The sequence below is a fragment of the Chelmon rostratus genome, chromosome 1 (assembly GCF_017976325.1).
Source record: "Chelmon rostratus isolate fCheRos1 chromosome 1, fCheRos1.pri, whole genome shotgun sequence".
NCBI classification, from domain to species: Eukaryota; Metazoa; Chordata; class Actinopteri; order Chaetodontiformes; family Chaetodontidae; genus Chelmon; species Chelmon rostratus.
In genome coordinates this window covers 19,959,859-19,980,962 of record NC_055658.1, presented here as the reverse complement: position 1 = coordinate 19,980,962, position 21,104 = coordinate 19,959,859, and the positions used below count along the sequence as shown (strand labels likewise).

The following is a 21,104-nucleotide window of genomic DNA, read 5'->3' as shown; positions in this document are numbered from 1 at the left end:
GAACAACCTAAACAGTGCGTGCGTGTGTGATAAAGACGGATCGCGCCCAAAGTAAGTGAAGCTGTTTTGAATCTTAACTCTTACAGCGATTATATTTAGCTTTAAGTTAACGTTAGGACACGTGCCATTTACAAAATGTTTTCTAATCCCCAGGCGTTGATTGGTTGATTTTGCTTAAAATCAAAATTAACGTTTGCTAAAAACATGTTCAATCCAGTTAACGATAAGTCCTACAGAACCTGTAACGTTATGCTGCCAATGTAACGTTTATGTTCTACTTCAAATGAACGTTAACATCATTAAGTTATTATCTCCGATGAATGTATGTGTAGCTACCGTTGGTTAACTAAATAGCACGGAATTTCATGTAGTAACATTTGTTAACGATACCTGTAATGTTAACGTTGCTAGCTAATAATGGCTAACGTTTTCAGAGTGCTCTCCACATTGGTTTATTAAAGTAACGTTTGCTAATCTCAATGTTTAGCGCTACGTTAACGTTACTGCTGTAACATTAAAATGTCTTTACAAATAAACTGTCGTGAGTTACATTAACGTCAGGCCAAGTAAGCAAACATTGGTGGCATTTTAGTTTTCTTGTTAGCATTAACTAATCATCTAATGTTTACTTTAGTTCAATAATACGTAATTATATCCGGCATTATAACTTAATAAATTAGAGTAGAAAATGGTTTATTTTGACGTATGTATTGTTGCGTTCTTGTTATGGCGAAAACATTACTTTTTATCACATTACAATACACAACGGTTAACGTTACAGAGGTCAGTTACCCTAACGTCACTTACTGGTCGTTAAGTTTGCAGATTAGTATTGTTTTCCCCTTCTAACAAGATGACGTTTGTTTTGTCAGGGTTTAAACCATGAGCTGGGCGGTGGAGGAGTGGAAGGATGGACTTCCAGGGAAAGCCCTGCAGAAGATCCAGGAGATGGAAGTCCAGCTGGACAAACTGAAGAAGGAGAGGACCCAGAAGCAGTTTCAGCTGGACTCCCTAGAAGCTGCCCTGCAAAAACAGAAACAAAAGGTCAGTGTTCAAGAAGAATGGATGAATGCATTGAAATTGAGTAAGTCAAGATAAATAAAACTGCATCGATTCCCCTGTGGAAATTGCGGCTGCAGTGGCCAGACAGAAGTGGAAATTCTACCAGATTATGCATATAATCTATAGAACTATAGAAATACAGCTATGAATGATCTGTGTTTCTCTTTCCTCAGGCGGACAGCGAACGTACTGAGACCTCTGCTTTGAAAAGAGAGAACCAGTCTTTAGTAGAGTCGTGCGACTCTCTGGAGAAAGCCCGTCAAAAGGTCACTCATGACCTCGGAGTCAAAGAGCAGCAGGTCAGTTCCTCACGTGAGAATGTGCAGTGAATTACTATTGCATTTGAAACTCATTCATTGCCATGGAACAAGGTTGTTAGTTCACTGATAATTAACAACTGATATTCATATTTCTCAGGTGTATTTGATGTATGCTTAAGTCAGCAAACAATGTATTTTTAGTCTTTTGAGTCTTTTATATCTATGGCCTATTACAGCTGTAAAGTTACGCGGTAATTGGAGAGCATCTCAGTATACTATTGAGCTATCAAGTGGACAAAAACGAGCACTAGTACACAACCAACCACCGATGGCAAAAAGAAGGAAAGTTTGACCCAGGTTATGGGAATTAAATGTGAACTTTGAACTTTCAGTGGTCTTGACTAAATTCCTGTCCTAAACCTAGGTGAGCTACCTGGAGGGGCAGCTTAACTCCTGCAGGAAGACTATAGAGCGACTGGAGCAAGAGCTGAAGAAGTGAGTTCATTGTCTCTTGATATGCACTTTTATGTAAGTAGACAGGGTGGATTTACAAAGGCAGCTCCTGTGACTTGGTTGCATTGCCAGATAATGAGTCATGCGTAACATGAACAGATATAAACTATTTCACCTGATGGAAAGGACTGAAATCCTGACTTTTGAATGAGAGTTAATGCTGTCTTTCCTTCTGCTCAGGTACAAAAATGAATTGGATCGTTCTCAGCCTGCTGGCTCTTCCTCATTATCATCCTCCTCCTCATCTGAGCTTCAGTCCTACACAACTCCACAAAAAAGTTTCTCTACCCCAGCTCCTGTCCTGGCCTACAGACAGCAGGGTATTTCAGTTTGTTCTAATCCTCTGTGTCTCAAGTTCATGCTGAATGTGTTTTAGAAATGTATGTTATTATTATTATTATTATTATTGTTATTTTTATTTTTCCACACATCAGTTGTTTGGTTTCCAGTAACAGTATATTCTTACCTGTCAGGCTAGTATTATTGCAGATGTGATATCACTGCCTCTCATCTTCTTGGGACTTTGTATGTGTGTCAAAGATATGTATCTGAGTGAGTTTATCCCAATGTGGTATTTGTGTATCTTAGATAACAAACTAGAGGAGCTCCAGGAGAAATACAACCAGGAAGTAGAAGAAAGAAAAAGGCTGGAGACTGAACTCAAAGTCCTGCAGGTCAAAGTGAGTATATTAGTTATGTTTATTATGAATGTTTGTTTCTTGTAGCTGGTGATGTTAACTTATATCTTCTCTTTTAGCTGTTGAATCAGTCCTCAGTCACTGTAAGCCACAAGGACATTGCTGCCCGCCAGGCTGGATCTTCCATATTCCCCTGGCAGCAGCAGAATCAGACCCATAGCCGCCAGTCTCTGGATGTAATGGAAACACCTCTGAAGAGGCGAGGGGCATCCCTGTGGGACGCCCACGAGGAGACGCCTATTAAACCCAGCCAGCGGATGAGCTCGTCCAGAGCAATGCAGAGTCCCACTGGATCCTCCCAACAGATGGAGCAGCTTAAGACCATCAACCAAGGTGGACTTTGAATTTGTGTCTAAATTAATATGTAGTATAGTTTTTTTTCTGTGAAATATAAGGGAGCGTTTTATTTTGTACATCCACCACCTTTGAAAAATGTATATGGTTCCTTTTGAGTCAGATATCCCAATCATGTCCAGAAACAGGGCTTTGATTTCTCGTGTTTCTAAATCAGAGCTGCACAGCCGTGTGTCAGAGTTGGAGAGGACTCTCTCCACTCAGGAGAAGGAAATTCGTAGCCAGGCCTCCAAGCTGCAGGAACTACAAACCCAACTGAACCAGGCCCGCAAAGACCTGACTGAGCGGGACAGAGACCTGGCCAAGACCAGGCACGAGCTGAGTCAGGCCACAGACAGACACCAGCAGGTTGAGGCCAAGGTAGAGACTTAAATACTAAAGGATTTATTGTTTTTGTTCTATTTCTGCTTGATTATATCATTTAGAATTTGGAAGGTGGGTAGAAACAGCAGAAAATATGACAAAACTTCTACTTATTGTTCTTAGTGTTCATCAGTGGAGCAGAAGCTGAAACAAGTCACAGAGGAGATGAGCTGTCAGAGGCACAATGCTGAGAGCTGCAGACGAGCCCTGGAGCAGAAACTCAAGGACCAAGAGAGAGACAGTCAAAAGGTGCAATGACCTGAAGTCATGATATCATTAGACCTTTATAACAATTTTAGGTTTTAGCAAACATTATACATGAAATTGCAAATGTTTTCAGAATTTTAATCAAAAAGTTTCATCCCTGTTATATTTTGTGTAGGAGCTAGCCCAACTGCAGAGTTCTCACCAAGCTTTGGAACAGCAGCTGAACCAGACCAGAACCAAACTAACACAAGAGATCCAACAGTCCAAAAAGGACTACAACGTACTGCAGGCTGACATGGAGAAGGTAACTTTTTAACATGTTTGTTCTGCTCTGCTCTTCCTTAATCTACTCTTAATTCAGTCTTTCCTTACAGCCATCAACTTGAGAAGAAAAGCCCTGGAACCCTCTGAGGGTGGCACATAAGCTTCTATTTCGTTTTTTTGCCATTATGTAGATATATTGTTGGCTACCTTAATGGTGATATTACTGTCAGCATCAGGGCTGGGTATCGAACTTTGATACTTTAAGGTACTGATCAAATTGCTTCACTACTGTCGAGTATTAAAAAATGCCTTTTCATTCTCTATTAAATTTTGATATCTATGGACTAAATCTCATCTGTGTCAGTGAGCCAATAAGCATGCAGCATGCTTGGACCAACATCTAATAATGCTGCTGATTGGCAGACTTTACACATTGTAGAGGCATGTACAAAAGACAACATGTTTTGTTCAGACACGGGATAGTGGCAGACAGACAGTGGCATATTGCCCCCCTTTAATGTTTGTTATTATTGGTTTGACAGCTGTTTGTCTTTTCATATAGTCCTATACTGTACAGATATTGCATCGGTTTCTTCATTTTAGTTCAGTTATCCATGTCGAATGAAGTGCACAGAGAAAAGCCAGTTTCTCTGTCTGGTCCCAGCTCTTTGAACAGCTTCAGAATGTATTTTGATGATGGCTGGCAGAGCAGCTTAATAGGCTCGATGTAGTGGTAGTGGAATACAGTTCAGGATGTGATAGACTGTTTGATGCATTTACCATGTTTTCTCTTTCCCTTTCCAGATGTCCTTCCAGAAGAGTCGGGTGCTGGAGGAGGTGGAGGATCAGAAACAGAAACTGCTCAGGTCAGAGCAGAGCCTCCAGGCCAGCCAGACCAAAGAGCAGGACCTCCGCAAGAAAATGGAGGTGAGGTGCTTTCAGTAGAATATCCACTAACTGTAATTGTGAATTACGTACGTAAGTACGTAGTTACGTTGTGTGTTGGTATGTCTTTTATCTTTACTTAAAGGTCCACTGTGTAGGATTTAGGGGGACCTATTGGCAGAAGTGGAATATAATATTCATAATTATGTTTTCATTAGTGTAAAATCACCTGAAAATAAGAATTGTTGTGTTTTTGTTACATTTGAAGGAGCTGTTTATATCTACTGTCGGCCATGTTTCTACAGTAGCCCAGAAAGCAAACCAAACACTGCCTCTAGAAATGGCCTTTTGCATCTTTTGCAGCCACCATAGGTTCTCCTACATGCTTGGAAGAGAAGAGTGAGACAAGTGGTATTCAGTTGGTTGCAATTTGCAACCTTGTCGTGTCACAACACTGACACCCTTTTTTTCCCCCAACCTTGTAATCATCTTTTGCTGCCACTCATGTTCTCTCCACACTTTCCTCTCTCCAGGAGCTGCAGAGAGAGAAGAACAGTGCAACCGTTCAGTTGGACCAGAGCAGCAGGCGTCTGAGTCAGCTGGAGGAAGAGAAGAAGAGCACAGACCAGAGCCTCAAACGCACCCAGGGATTACTAGATGACCTCAAAGGTGAGTTAGTAGGAGGAATGACGAAGGCAGATGTTAGCAGTTGTTTTCGAGAATTATCCAAGGATATTTAACTTTTTTGTCTTTTTTATGTTCAGCAAAATCAGAAGGGCAGGCCGAGGAGCTGAAGAGACTTCAGTCCAAATTGGAGCAGCAGACTCAGGCTTCGGCCCGGGACCTGGAAAACATGAAGAAGACACTTTCTGATGCAGAGACCAAAAATGACAGGTAAACATGTTTGTACTGTAGAGGAGAAGAAGTTCTGAGTATACTACATCTATAACTTGCTCTCCAGTCATTATAAATATTTGTATCACGCTGTAGATCTCAGACTGAACTGCAGAAACAGAGGCAAGACACAGAAAAGCTGACCAACAGGCTGACAGTCCTGGAGATGGAGAGCCAAGAGCTGAAATCCAATCTCACTGCGAGTCAGAACGATTGTAAGGAACTGAAACAAGAACATCAAGCTCTGCTGGAGTGGAAGAAGGAAAAGGAGACGCTGATTAATGAAACTGAGGCTGTGCAAAAAAGCCTCACTGACAAAGTTGTCGACTTGGAGAACAGTCTCAGCTCGCTGAATGAGGCTACTGATGAACTTAAGGTGAGGTGCTGTGGTTCCCAATATGTTCATTTCAATTATGGATTAGGGAAGATGTACAACACAGTTTATCCAAATTGATAAGCCTGCATACAAACATTTCTGTCATATTTGGTATGCAGACACACATGCTGAAAGTTTGTTTAGCTGTACATCCCTAAACCTGTTCAGTTTTGGGATGGCTTTGATTAACTAATTTTTAATCACAAAGTTTGAATGACCCTTGTATCAAAGAAAATCATTAAAAACTAATTACAATAATTGGTCCAAAGTAACTCCAAGTGGCATCAGGAATCTTAAAGTTGTCATCCCTCAGCTTCAATGCATTTCTGCTCACTATTGTAGAGGCAGCTCATGAATGTAGAGGGAGACAAGGCCAGTCTGTCCGCTCACATCGATTCCTTGAAAGGAGAACTCCTCAACAAGAGCACGGAGTTGGAGGAGAGGGAGCATCAGTACAAGGAGCTGCAGTCCGAGTTCTCCAAGGCTGGACAGAAACATGTCAAAGACCTGGAGAATGTTGCCGTGCAAGTGGCTCAGCTTGAAGCACAGGTGATTCAGTGGATTGTTGTTTGTTTTGTACATTAAACTAAGGTACAAGATGATCCCAAAGACAACCCTGCAAGGTTCATAAGCAAGCACAATGAGCTTGTAACAAATAATAATTCTTGACAAAAATTTTACACAACTGGAAGTCTCCACTGAAAATGGATTACTAGTCTTGTGTAAGCTCTATTATGTACGACCAATAAGCCCATAAAACATTTATTTATAGGTTTAAAGATATTTACGTCTTAAAATGTTGAATGTGTGTTGTAATGGAATTATGCAGCAGACGAACAACCTCTCTGTATCTTTGAATTGTATCTTTATTGAGATTTTGGTCTTGGCAGCAGGATTCCCAATAACATTTTCAAACATAGATGGACCTAAAACAATATAATCAATAGCCATTGATTAACTGTATTCCCAGTTTGGCCTAATACTTACTCTTTAATGTGAACAGGTCAAAGATCTTGAGTTGCAGTTGCAAAAGGAGTCGACTCGAGCAGAGCAGGCTGAGAGGACCAACACAGAGCTGCAGAACGAGCACCAGGCAGCCTGTGACCTGGCTCACTCCAAAGACCAGCTGGTAGAGTTGGGCCAAGCGGAGATCATCCACCTCAGAGACAGCCTTGCTCAGGCCACTGCACAGCAGGAGGAACAAAGTGCCAGGTGACAGCTTTATTTGTTGTTGTTTAGTTCAGAATTTTGTATGAACCCTTTCCCCATTACAACAGCACTACAATGCATCCTACCTTTATAAACTTCATAAAGTTCAGTTTTTGTTGAGACCGTGTCTGAGAGGTGCTGACTCTACCCTGTGCAACATGAGATTGCAGGGTTTAAGGGGTTAATGCATACAGCTGCAAGAAAATACTTAGCAATGCCTTTGTGCCTTATGATTTAAGTATGATATGAACAGTTTCACCAAACAATAAGTGTAGCTTGCTTTTAACATTATTTTTTCTGTCTTTGATGTCTAAACTCTACCAGGTTGTCAGAAGAGAAGGCAGCTCTGCTGAAGCAGTGTGAGGAGAGTGTTTCAGCAAAGGTTGAAGAGACTGAGCAGCTCAAGCTGCAGTTGGAGGAGGCTCAGCAAGACCTGCTGCTCACCAAAAACAAGGTCTGTTTTACTGCACTGCAGCAAAGGTTTTTAGTCAGAGTAGCAATTACATTTTCTTTTTAGTTATTTAATAGTCTTTTACACTTTCTGTCATGTCTTTTGGAAGTGATGCAAATTTGTGGACATTTATGAGGCTGTATTTAGGGACTTTGTCATGTTTTGTAATATTGTGTGGTACAAAATAATCTTATGACCAATGAGTACATTATGATCAAACTATCTTTGCTATCATATTTTCAATATTTACCCAACAATGAAATCTGACACTTTAAGAAGAAGAGCATTATAACAAGAATGAGTATACTGAGTGTTTCTAATTTCAGTAGCAAACTAAATTTATTCTGCTGACTTTATAATGTTATTTCCTGTGCTTTTTCATTATATTGGGTTTTATTCTGTACTTTGGTCTGAACCAATAGGATCCATAGTTTAATATTCTGCTCATGTTTCAGGTCAGTTCCATGGATCAGTTCCTGAAAGTTCAAGAGCAAGTGGGAGCTGAGCTGCAGAAACAAATTAAGACACTGTCAGACAATGAAGAAGGATACAAAAAGATGAATGAGAAAAAATCAGAGGAGCTCAAACAGCTAGCAGAGGAGCTGAAGGGTCTGCAGAGCCAAACAGAAGAGATGGAAAAGCAGCTCAGAGAGGCTGAAGCTCAGATTTTGTCTCTGGAGAAACAAAAGGCCGAGCTGGAAAATGCAGCTGAAAATGCAAAGAAAGAGGCTGAGGTATATTATGTTGTATTATATTATTGTAGTTTTAAAAAAATTGTTGTTGTTTTTTTAAATACTTAGTAGTTTTGCATATGTTCTCAAATGTATTTCTTACAAAATCTATGTCTTATTAAGACCCTCCAGCAGGCTCAGACTGAGAAGCTCAGCAACCTTCTGGAGCAGATATCCCTCTTAGAAGAAGAGCTAACTTCAAGCAAAGACGCAGCAGAGAAGCTTCCAGTGTTGAAGAATGAACTGGACATGATCAACCAGTCCCATGCTGACCTTAAGAAGTGTCTGGAGGCTCTTGAGAGGAATCACTCCACCACTATCGAAATCAAGTCCAACTTGGAGAACACCCTGACCGAGAAAACCAATCTGATATTTACTTTGGAGAAAGAAGTCAAAGAGCTCAGAGAGAAGATGAGCAAAGAGTCAGAGAGTCATGCTCTGGAGATTGAAAAAGTCCGTAACAAAGAGAAGCACCTCAAAGAGCAGTTTGAAGCTGCAAAGCAGTCGGTAACTGCTGCTAAAGCAGAATCCAGTTCTCGCCGGGAAGAGATCAAGACGATGAAGACGACTCTGTCTGCTGCTTCACGCGGCTTGGAGGAGAGAGACAACACAATAAAGAGTTTGAAAGAGAAGCTGAATAAAGCAGAGGCAGAGCAGACCAAAACATCAGATCTCCTAAAGGAGAAGATGGTCGCCATGAACAAAATCAAGGTTGGTTACTAATGGTGCTTGATTCTGTTGCAGCGGAAACAGTGCTATATTACATTAGTCTTGCTTGGCTCAGGATATTATAACAAATGATAGCTCAGAAAAGGTAGCCTTCGAATAAAAGGTGATGAGTTGTTTTAATAATTTGCTGTATTCATTTAATTTTTTATATCAAGGTGCAGCTAGAGATGCTGCAAATGGACCTCGAGGACAATGAGACAGCCATGAGCTCTTTTGACAGTCAGGTGGAGGAGCTGAAGGGAACCATAGAGTCACTGGAGGCTCAGCTGGTGCAGAATCAGGCCAAGATGTCTGACATGGAGGCCAGGTTGGAGGACAGCAAAGCCCAGGTAGAGCCACTATCACACAAAATAATGTGCTACAGATACTAGACTTGGTGTGAATATTAATTGTCGTTCTTTGGAGCTCAGTATTTTTAGCGCATTTCTATGAAGTCTAAATATGTCTTGTAACTGCCTGATTTATTTAATTGTCTGACATTGAAATTGCTCCATGGGGAAGAAATATAATATCTACTAATAATATCTAATATTTTCAGGTCTCTGTCTTGGAAACCCGGTTAGAGGAGGTCCAGTCTCAGAACTCCGTGCTGGAGACACAGTATGTCACAGCTAGGGAGGAGTTGATGGAGAGGAGCTATGAAATCACTCGTCTGGAAGAGGATGCTGTCAGACGAAGCCAGCTGGAGGACAGCATCGCTACCTTAGAGTCTAAACTCAGTCAGAGCACAGAGGAAAAGGTCAAGTTAGAGACAACGCTCAAGCAGATAATTGAAGACAAGGACAATAATCTTAACCAGTTACTACAGGAGAAAAACAACATTGAGGTTACTTTGAAACAGTTAACAGAAGACAAAGAACAATTAAAAACTGCAATCAATCAGGTAAATGCAGAGAAGAAACAGCTGGAAGCCAGTCTAGACAAGCTAGCTGAGGAGAACGAGCAACTACAGAGCAACTGTCAGCAGTTAACTACAGAACAGCAGAAGGTTGATCAAATGATTGTAGAGAAACAGGAAGCTGAAACTACCCTTAAACAGGTCATGGAGGAGAAGGTCCAACTAGATGTTGCCCTCAATCTGATAAACCAGGGCAAAATCCAACTTGAGGCTAAACTAAGCCAGCTAACCTCAGAGAACAATAACTCTGTTGCCAACTTGAATAGAGTTGTTGAGGAAAAGCTTCAGCTGGAAGTTCACTACAATCAGCTGACTGAAGAGAACATCAAACTACAGTCTCGTGTCACTCAAGTGACTGAAGAGAAGCTGCTGTTGCAAGAACGTATAGAGAGGCGCGAAGATGAGGTGGCTTCACTTCAAGAGGAGAATGAGAGCATCCAGAGCTCCCTCCTGGCCTCAGAGCAGGAGCTTCAGAGGCTGAAGGAGCAGCTCGAGATGAGAGACAAGAGGACTGAGCAGGAGAACAGAGAGAGGTGCAGTCCATATTTCTGTTCACCTTTAAAGGCTCATTATAATTACATTCAAAAGGAACTTTAATGTTTTGTTGACAGAGTTTTTGTACAGTTAACATGACTTTCATGTTATCTTGCATCAGCGAACAGTTTGAGGCAGAGCAGGCAGAGCTGCATCAGAAGTTGGCAGGCTTACAGAAGGAGCTGGCTGTGTTGAAGCAACAGTACGACTCACTGCTGCTGCAGGTGGGCCAACAGCACAGCCTCATACAGCAGCTCTCAGAAGTGCAGGGAACCCAGACCCCAGGAGACGGAATCAGCTCCATGGAGTCTGATGAGACAGAAACTGGTGAGTGTAAACCAAAACAGGACTGAGGTTTTTCACTGCTGCCACTTTGATTTTAATACATTCGTATTGAATTATCTGTGATGGTATCAACAGTCGAAGCAGCAGGACAGACTGATGTAGAGCCGCCACTTGATACAGACACCGGGTCCCTTCCAGTAAAAGGACCGCAGAGTCATGTGGTGTCTGAACCGGATAAACTTGCCCACCAGTCTGACAAGGCTTTCAGGTACAGGACACAATTATATGCTTTTGTGTGTGTTGTTCTTTGTGTTTTATGATGAGATAAAGACGTTTGATCTCCCTCAACCCTTGTAGTGAGACAGAGCTGGTCTTCAAGGCGGACATCATCGAGCAGGAGATGATCCAGGAGCGACTGGACGCGGAGCGGGAGGCGTGTGTAGCCGACGTAGAGGACATGTGGGGTAATGAAGAGCAGCAGCACCATCAACAACAGCAAACCTTCGACCAGGTAGACAACAGTTGTTACAACGTGTATCTGTCCATAAGTCATGATGCTGTCATGGGTTTAACATGGGAATGTTTAGCACGCAGCAGTTTGAGTATTTTCCTATTTAAAGCTACATTTTTGATTATAACAGCAAGCTTAAATTTATGCTATCTCTACCTCAAATTGTACACAAGTGCACCATTAAGAAAATTGTATTTCTCTTTGAATATGTTATTATTGAGTATGTTTTTATATTATAAACAGAATTATCTTAGGTGCCTGTTTGACATTTTATTTTGTCCTTTGTCTCGCAGGTTCAGCACAGTGGTCCCACAGATGTCCTTGAAAAGGAATCTGAAATCCATGAGCTTTCTCTATCTTCCCCCCTTGATGAGACCAGACAGTTAGAATCTTCTGGTGAGTAATTAAATGCAGCTTATGAATCATTGATTTTCATTAGTTGTAACATTTTTTCAGGGGTGTCCAATTTTTAAAAATGAAAGCTACAGGCTGTTGCTTAGGCCAATATAAGCGTTGCATCCTGGTATAGACTTCTGGGGACTTGGTGCTGATTTAGATGTATTCTGATTCACACTCTGAATTATAGCATTAAATCTGATCAGTGATGTTTAAAATAACTTGCATTCATTCAATCTGTCTATCAGCACCAGAGTCATCCCGCGTGCAAGATGGCCTCGACCACTACAAGGCAGTGATCGCGAAACAAGAAAATGAACTCCAAACCCTGCGTTCAGAGTTTGACCTGCTGAAGTCCGACCTCACACTGAGAATGGAGTTGACCTCCGAACTGGAAGTTCAAGTTCAAAACTTGGAGAGGAAAGTTCACGCAGCAGAGGAGGAGGCACATGGTGTATCACATAAGCTGAATGTCGCTTTGGAGGAGAAGAAAGGCACTGCTGACCGGGTAGGGGAAAAACAGAATACTGCTTAAATACCGCTTAAATAATAAATGCCATTTTTGTACTACCACTTCACTGTAATTGATAGTAATACCGCCTGATCATTTTTAGATTGCTCAGCTGTCGGAGGAGAGGGAGACATTAACTCTGCAGCTGCAAACATCTAAATGCCAGCTGGCTGATGTTATGGAGATGCTGGAAGGACTGGAGATGGCCAAAGGTAAACAGCAACTGAAAGCATGGTTTATAAAGGAATATGGAGACTTTAAAGTTTGCACTATGTTGTTGTATGTTGATATTGAATCAATATTTTCCTTGGTTCTGTAGGTGGATGGGACGAGAAATTTCTTCAGCAGGAGAGCGAGCTGAAGAGGGTTCGCTCTGAGAAAGCCAACCTGGAGCAGCACATCCTGGGCATGGAGTCTGAGCTGGAGACCTTGCAGGAGGAGAAGACCAAACTGAAGGTTGAGATAGAGACCCAGAGGAGGACAGGTTCGGGCATGGAGGTGCAGATAGAAACACTCATGACAGAGGTGAGCAGTCCACCAAAAGCCTGTGAGTCTAAACATCAAAATACTGTAAGTTAACATGCTTGTATCAGGGGAAAAGCAGTACATCTCAATCATTTCAGTTTTTCCTTGTGCAAAAATTGACAACACAGGAAGACATAATTGAACATGAAGCTGACTGATCATTCAGTGTGGCATAGTTATTCTAAATCTCACTGTTTCTCCAGACAACCCAGCTGCGATCTGAACTTGTGTCCTGCACTGAGGAGCGAGATGACCTGAACCAGTCTTTAGGCCAATGGAGAGAGAAAGTTCACAATCTGGAGAAGACTAACTGTGACACCAGAAGCCTCATTTCCATCCTGGAGGACGACATCAGGGCGGGGAGGAAGGAGTATGAAGCCCTGCAAAGCAGCATGGAGAAACTGAAGACAGAGAGGCAACAGGTTTGTACATGACCTGTGTAGAGCCCTTTGTGTCAAAGAAAATTTGATACAGATCAAGAGAGGCTCTTATTTAACATTCACTTACATTGATGGTATGAAATAATGGACACAAGTCTGTCACCTTCTTTTGTTTGCTACTCATTCTCATTCCCTTACTCACTGAAGCTGCTGGAGCAGATTAAGACACTGGAGCAGGCAATATCCCAACAGAGTGGAGAAAGAGAGGAGCTTATTGGGCAGCTTGGCAAGATCACTGAAGACCACACCTCGGCTAATCAGAACACTGAGTCCATGGTCGGCAAGATACAGGTGAGGGGGAATTTAAGGAGCTGTGGCAGGGATCCTCAGATGGCTCTCTTCATCATGTTAGTTAAAAAGAATTTACGAGTTCTGTGTTTTCCCTCCTGTTTTTCCTCAAGGCGTTGGAGGGAGAAGTGTGCCGTCTCTCACAGTCTCTAGAGGCCTCTCTGCTAGAAAAAGGTGAGATTGCCTCTCGCCTGAACTCCACACAAGGTGAGGTCCAGCAGATGAAGACTGGTATTGAAAAGCTCCAGGTACGCATCGAGTCGGACGAGAGGAAGAAAAAGAAGATGGGAGAGCTGCTCAAAGGTGACTCTCAACATCCTTTGAAATTTTGGAAGTTCTTGAGTTTTGTGAGTTGAGTGTTGGCCTAAAAATGACCCTTTAACTCTTTAGCTGCCCAAAGAAAGTCTGACTCACTGCAAGATCGCATTGATGCCCTGGAGCGAGAGCAAGAAGACGTAGAGCAAAGTCTGGAGGAAGCTGTGCTGCAGGTATTCAGTTGTATATGTGCATATGTCAGAAAAATAACCACATATTTTTTACAATAAAAACTTATTGTTTTCCTGGATGTGGTGAATATATATATGGTTCGGTGAAAGGTCAGCATTTGCTCACCATGTTTCTTGCTCTTTTGCAGGCTGAAACAGCCAAAGCTGAGCTGGAGGAGGAAAGGAAAAAGGTACCTTTATATTAATGTGTGTTCATAACTGTTTGTAACTTTACATGAAGCAATATATTAATCAGTTTTTCTCCTCTCCTTTTCTTCATTTCTCTCATGCTTTTCCTTTCCTCTTCATCCTGATTTTCCACTCTTTGCTTGGCTCCTTTGCAAACTCTCTGCTGCTGTCTGTCCTCAAACCCCGGACCCTCAGGTGGAGGAGGAGAAGAGAGAGCTCAGTGAACAACTATCACAGCTGTCTGTCACGCTGGACGGTCTGAGATCTGAGAAAGAACGCATGGAGAGAGAGCTGGAAACAAAAAACCGAGAGATAGAGGAACTGAAGGCCACTAAGGATGAGCTGGAGAGAGGGCTGGAGAAGGCAGAGGTGGATAGAAGAGAGGAAGAAGAAAGACAGAGAAACAGGGTAGAAGAGCTGGAGAAAGGAATGAGGGAGGAGGCAGAGAAGCAAACGAGACAAGTGGATGACCTCCAGGCGCAGCTGCAAGCCTCTCGCCAGAGAGAGATCTCCCTCGAACAAAAGAGTGCAGAAACTGAATGGGACAAAGAGAGGATGCAGTCTCTGCTGGTAGAGATGGAGAAAGAGAAAACGTGTCTGCAGTCTTCTCTGGAACAATGGCGGACGGAGGGAGAGATGCTCCGCTCTCAGGGAGAAGAGTGGGAGAAGGAGAGAAAGAACCTGAGGACCAGTACTGAGGCTTTGGAAGAAGAAATGAAAGAGCTTAAAACACTCATCAAAGCTAAAGAGGAAGAGAGAGAGAAAGAACAGATAGAAGAAGACCGACGACTGGCAGAGGAGAGAGAGAAACTGCACTCGACCCTGCTTTCAGTGGAACAAGAGAGAGATAATCTGCTCTGCACTCTTTCGTCTGTAGAAGGAGAGAAAGAAAGACTACAGCAAGAGAGGGGAGTGTTAGCTGATGAGAAAGGGAAGCTTCAATCTAGCCTCTCCTTGATAGAAAAGGAGAAACACGAAATGCAACAAACTCTCTTTTCATCGAAACAAGAGAAGGAAAGAATAGAGGAGGAGAAAGAGAAGTTAGAGGCTGAAAAAGAAGAATTGCTGTCTTCCCTTTCTTCGATTGAGGTGGAGAAAAATAACTTGTCTTCAGCTCTTTTTTCACTGGAACAAGAGAGGCAAAGAGCAGAAGAGGAAAAAGAGAAAGTCGCACAAGAACAAGAGAGACTTCAGTCGACAGTAGCCTCAATGGAGACAGAGTTGGAAACATGCAGACTGTTGGTCGCAAACCTCAACGAGCAGGTACAGACACGTTCAATCCTGTAAAAAGCTTGAATCCAACGGTGCAGGACTAAGCTGAATCTGGCATATCCCAATTCTAGCCTCTGCCTGTGGCATTAGCATGAGTTTTTACGCATTCACAGGCTTTAACAGGAAAAGTAAAATATTACTACACTGGTGTTATCCTTTAAACTGGAGTTTGTGTGCCCTAATTAACAACCACTCAGCATGTATAAAAAAAAATTGCATTGCAAACTTTGAATTAACCTGATATGTGAGGCAGATATAAGTGAATTATATCTAGTTTTATTTAATTTCTACATGGCTAAATTGTCCCACTGTCCTCCCATTTCAGGTGTCCGAGCTCACATCTCACACCACTCGTCTGTCTAAAGAGAAAGACTCTGCTCTGAGCAAGATGGGTCTGTGGATGAAGACCTGCAAACAGCTGGAACAGGAGAAGCAAGTGATGTTAAACGGCTCAGGTGTGAACAATTTTACATTTAAGTGATTTTTTTTTACTAAACTTGATGTAGAAGTAGTCTACTTCATTTAAATGAATCCAGTAATTTGAATTATTCCAGACAAAGGCAAATATGAAAAGTACAGGCCATGAGATAATTATGTTTTATCATAAGCTGCTACTTTTGACTTGGAAAAATTATTTAGTAGAATTAATTCAACATTTGTTACAAAGTGGACACACGCAGAGCAAAGACTCATTAGACAGAAGCTCAGGTTTCCCCCTTGTAAGTAGTCATATTGGTTAACTTGCAGAGGGAATTCACTATATTAGAATGTTTCCATTCCTGCGTTAAGCTCTGAAAACACTGATATTAAATCTCTATGAAGTGCATCGGAATAATTTTGTCAACATTCTTGTTACAGGCGAAGGAAAGAGCAGTGAGGAGGCACAGACTGAGGTGAACCAGTTGAAGATGGAGGCAGAGGAGAGAAAGAAGGAAGTGAAAGACCTGAAGACTGCCCTGGAGCAGAAGAGGACAGAGGCTGAAGAAAACACTAAAGAGGTGGAAGGACTTAAGGCTGCCCTCCATGGGAGGATGAAGGAATTCGAACAGAGAAGCGGAGAGCTGGAGGAGATGAAGAGCGAGTTGGATGAACTAAACAAACTTCTGGAGGAGAAAAGCAGGGAGGCAGATGAGAGCATGGAGAAATACTGCAGCCTGATGATTAAAGTCCACAAACTGGAAGAAACCAACGATGCACTGACAACACGGCTCCAGCAGCTCACTGCTAGCCAACGTGCTAACGAAGCTAACGGCCACCCCAGCAGCACTGACAGCACTCACCGCCGGCGCTCAGCAAGGAAGTCTGCCTGCAGACGCCAGGGAGAAAAACTGGATGACATTGAGAACGTGGCTCTTTCAACACCTCAGAGGTCTCCTCAGGGGTCAGGGAAGAGGGGTCACCGTGACCTCTGTGATAAAGACAGCGCCCAGGAGGCCCTGCACAACCTGACGAAGAAGATCAGAGCCAATGCAGTGACTACACCCAGACCAAGAACTGAACAGGAAGAAGAGTTCAGACCAGAGGGACTTCCTGAGCTTGTGCAGAGAGGTACGTGCTGGGGGGTAGTCTAATGCCGCCAGAACTCCACCATCACAAGTTCACCAACATCAGGACGGAAAGGCAGCTGTAGTTTGTTTGTTTCTGCGCTGGTGTTTTCTACTCTGAGGACTAGTTTTAAGTGTGTTCAGTGTTAGCGGGACAGAACGTAATAATTTGCATCTTAGATTTAGAAAATTTGTTAATGGATGGAATCACAAGACTGAGCGCCAATAACATGCTCTCCCCTGGTTTCTGTTGGTTTGAAATACAGTATGACTCTAGACCCTTCAGCTCTTCGCTCTTAGATTTCTACAGACCTCCTTGAATTTGAGACGTGGAGTAATCATTTGTGCTCTCACAGGGTTCGCGGATATTCCTCTGGGGGAGGCCAGTCCATTCATCATGAGGAGAACCACAGTGAAGCGCTGCAGTCCTCGGCTGGCTGCCAGACACACTGTTCCCACATCTGCACCTGATGGCAAGGTGAGCACCTACAGCCACCTCTCTCTCACTCACACACACACACACACACACTGCAGCACTCCTCACCTGTGCCCAACAGCCAGCAACACAAAATGAACACTCAATGGCCACTTTATTAGGTACACTCACATGTCAATAGAAATGGCAAGCTCTTCAGAACAGCTCATCATGTCGCTGCAGTATACAGAGTGTCTTGAGGAGGAGAACAGAGATGAATAGATAGCAGCTAGTGTCTCTGTGACAGTGGTGTCTTTCTAACTGTCCCACATTTGCATTGAAAATTACATTTTCATTTACACACTGGCTCAAGATGTCCATGCAACATCACTGCAAAGGCAGTGCTAGTAGTAGATACTATCTTTAAGGTCACCTGTTAGTATCTGAAGGAAATTCTAGAGGCAGCTAACCTCCTAAGATTTTGTGACTCCGCCAGCTTTCTAGGACAGTGTGTCTGTATTCGTTTATGTTGCCGCTGGGCCCCTAATGTGTCTGCAGGACGTCCCGACCCCTCCCACCTTTTAGTCAGTCCAGGTCGAGGTCTCATCGCGTCGGGTCAGCTGAAATGAACCAGTGATGATTGAGAGGATGTAGAGGTTTCAGGTCAGAGAGGTCAAGAGGAAAGAATGTCTCACAGTCAGCTGCTTCAGTCACTTTGACGTGTTCACTTACACTCAAGTGTTTGTGCCAAATGAGCTTGATTACTTTAATTCCCAGATGTCCCACTTCATAATTTGTTGTGCTTTTCCTCTTTCGCTCATTCTCTCTTCTTCTTGTCATCTTCTATTCTTGTCTTATCTCACTCTTCCTGCACAGGTTTCACCCCTCCAGAGTCCCTGTGCAGACAGCTCCAACAGGAAGTGTCTCTCCCCGAGTGGAGAGGAGAGGCCTATGCGTCGTTCACTGAGTTCATACAAGACACCAGAGCAGAAGGAGAAAAGAGAAGTTTTAAGAGAACAAACGCAACAAGGAGACAACTGTCACGTTCAGTAGATCGACATACACATACACACACACACAGCATGACCTTGTGATTTATTTGTAGAAATATTATACACACGCACACTCATTGATACAGAAAATATTAACACTCCATCACATGTAACTGTAGAGTAAAGGCACATTTATATTAAAAGCTTTCCTCCTAAAAGCGTTCAACACTTAAGGTGCACCTTTTCTTTCTTTCATTTTGGGGGTGGGGGGCTGACACATGTGCAAACATATGTGTGTGTTTGCACACGTATTCGTTTCCTGTTAAATCACTTTGTTCCATGACTTCAAAAGACAAAGCTGCACTTTACCTGCTGTTCTCTTCTTTCTCTGGTGGTAGCCTGAAGAGAAATAAAAGCAATCGCTATGATGAGGCAGGTGAAAAAGGAGTTGCTAGCTGTCCATGTGCTGATTTCCCCCAGACCACTGCTTTTCATCATGCTCTGATGCTCCGATTTTTAATGACGCTCTGTACCTTTGAAATGTTGGATATGTATTTTTCCCAGGTGTTTTATGTTGAAATGAAACCATCATTAGTTTGTGATGCCTCTGTTTATCCCTCTGTCTTCGTCTCTTCACTCTATACCACTGACTCACTGGTTGTACTTTATTTTCTTTTGAACTGTCTTGAACTTTGTACGTAGTAGATGAACTGTGCGGTAGTAGTGGCCATGCTTCATCATCTGTATCTCCTGTAACATCCCCTGATTGCTAATGGCAGCTAAGATTTTGTAGATTTTCTGCTCTCTTTCATGTTTTGTAGATATTTTTATAGTTGAAGTCAAGAAAACAAAAAAGTAATGTCTTGTTTTGTTTTTTTATTTCTTATGATCTTTGCAACACATGCTGAAAGCAGGTCTGTATTTGATCAGTATTTGGTTTTCATTTAGGTATAGATCAATGTTATTGATCATTGTAAATAGTTATGCCAAATAGTTCAAACTGCCCTTTTTTACTAAATAATTTTTAACTGCTTCATAACGTGTGTGGTGTCTTTGTCACATACACTGTACTGCCTTTGAAACTGTGCCTTTGAAAAGATATTCCAGTGTATGCACAGAATGCGTGCAGCTGTACACGCTGCAACCACAGGGTGGAGAAGCTGAGCCACATGGAGGGAAGCTGTCCAACGTGAGTGCAGCAGTGAGTGTGACTGTCTGTTAGTGCAGGATATACACTGAAGTAGTCAGTGGAGAAAAAAATCAAATGAGATCATTAAATATGGGTCCTGTAAACTAAATTAAAAGTGAAATCTCTAGCAGCTGTATGTAATGCATGAAACAAATTAGAAGTTTTTGGTTATTTTTCAGAATGGCAAGTGGCCTTTAATTTTTTTAAATTTTATTCACTTTATTGATTCCAAATTGGGAAATTATTCTCTGCATTTCACCCATCACTGATTCACTGAAACATACACATGCACATGCAACGAGACACACAGGAGCAGTGGGCTGCCACATCAGGCGCATATTGGAGCATATTGGGGGGTGCCTTGCCTTGCCTTGCTCAAGGGCACAACAGCTGGTGAATGGGGGGTGAATACTCCACCACACCCAAGTTTCTCTGCCAGTCCGGTGGGGGGAATCGAACCAACCTCTAGGCCACGGCTGCCCAATTTTGCATACAAACCTGTTTACTCCATTGATAAGGGAGGATTCTCATTTGACTATTCTTGAGATGAACAGTACAGAATATGTACATTCTATTCATGCAGCATGACTGGTCCCACATTTCTGTTAGTTGAGGATGAAGTGAAAAAGTTAATTAACCTTTTTCAGAGTATTCACTTAGCCTGCAAAATACCTTCCCTTGTAGGAGCTGTGTTATTCACTGTCCGCTGTTCCCCACACTGACTAGTGTGCTGTAATTATGATCGTGTTTCCATTGCTAGTCCACCTTTACTTGATGCCCTGTGAGACATCACACCTCAGTGAGCTCCTTCCAGTCAGTCAAGTTAAAGCTCACTAAATCACCAAAAGATGGCAATGGTGAGGAGACACCAGCGGCTCTCGACCTTTTTAATAATGCTGCTGTTGTTTCAGACACCAAATTTCAAAGCACTCCTAATTAGGATCTGCTAATAAGGGACACGAACAATCATTGTGTAAATTGAGGGAAACAAAGTCATTTCCTCATGATGGGCTTTGGTAATTGCATGGTGATTCTGTTTGGCTTCATTTGGCCGTCTGCGGCATTGAAGTGATCAGCGACGGGCTGGTCTGAGGATTTATGCATCAGCTACTGTACAACTTTGCAACTTTATAGACAGAGGTCTGTAATGTAAGTGCAGATGCTACATTTTGAATTGCATTTACACGTACAACTGCACCAAAAAGTAATAACAGATAGCTGAAATCAACATTCTTGTCCCTTTTCTGATAGACACACACGTTTACTCATTGCACAGAACAACCAGGATGTTGGATGATGTCTGCTCTTTTCATTTTAATTGAACACAGCAAATTACACATCAGTTTCCCACAGTTTATATCACTAGGTGTCCTTCATGCTGACTGAGTGTGACAGTACAAACACATGGGAGAACCATGGCTGATGTGAAATGTCAAAAGTAATTAGTCGGATATCTGTGGGCGAACCTTTACGATATGTCTGGGGAAGACTGCTTTGGATCAATAACATTGATCTCCTCTTCTGGTGTATCGATGTTGGAATTATATGTATTGATCTGTGCCGACCTTTTGACCTCTGTCTATTAAGGACAAATTAAGATACAATAGATGCTGACGCATCCCCAAGGTTTTTAC

The 21,104-nt window shown here is 42.4% G+C and overlaps 1 protein-coding gene across 1 annotated transcript; it reads left to right on the top strand.

Moving 5' to 3' along the window:
* The first annotated feature begins 9 nt into the window (after window positions 1–9).
* cenpf (centromere protein F) lies at window positions 10–19,314 on the top strand. The gene is made up of 38 exons (XM_041939324.1): window positions 10–51; window positions 873–1,044; window positions 1,236–1,361; window positions 1,747–1,817; window positions 2,016–2,155; window positions 2,424–2,515; window positions 2,593–2,866; window positions 3,045–3,247; window positions 3,374–3,499; window positions 3,633–3,761; window positions 4,526–4,648; window positions 5,140–5,275; window positions 5,371–5,500; window positions 5,597–5,876; window positions 6,219–6,425; window positions 6,880–7,088; window positions 7,410–7,539; window positions 7,992–8,270; window positions 8,391–8,978; window positions 9,152–9,325; window positions 9,535–10,427; window positions 10,550–10,755; window positions 10,849–10,981; window positions 11,071–11,224; window positions 11,518–11,620; window positions 11,869–12,128; window positions 12,235–12,343; window positions 12,451–12,656; window positions 12,860–13,078; window positions 13,244–13,387; window positions 13,498–13,687; window positions 13,775–13,872; window positions 14,019–14,060; window positions 14,254–15,321; window positions 15,656–15,785; window positions 16,189–16,878; window positions 17,231–17,352; window positions 18,166–19,314. The coding sequence occupies exons 2-38, from the start codon at window positions 883–885 to the stop codon at window positions 18,340–18,342; spliced, it is 8,523 nt and encodes a 2,840-aa protein (XP_041795258.1). The 5' UTR covers window positions 10–51; window positions 873–882; the 3' UTR covers window positions 18,343–19,314.
* The last annotated feature ends 1,790 nt before the right edge of the window (window positions 19,315–21,104 follow it).

Excerpts from the sequence above, each read along its gene's own strand:
- cenpf (XM_041939324.1), top strand. The coding sequence starts at position 883 with ATGAGCTGGGCGGTGGAGGAGTGGAAGGATGGACTTCCAGGGAAAGCC. Across the intron at positions 2,156-2,423 it reads CCTGGCCTACAGACAGCAGG|ATAACAAACTAGAGGAGCTC; the intron begins GTATTTCAGTTT and ends TGTGTATCTTAG. Across the intron at positions 9,326-9,534 it reads TGGAGGACAGCAAAGCCCAG|GTCTCTGTCTTGGAAACCCG; the intron begins GTAGAGCCACTA and ends TAATATTTTCAG.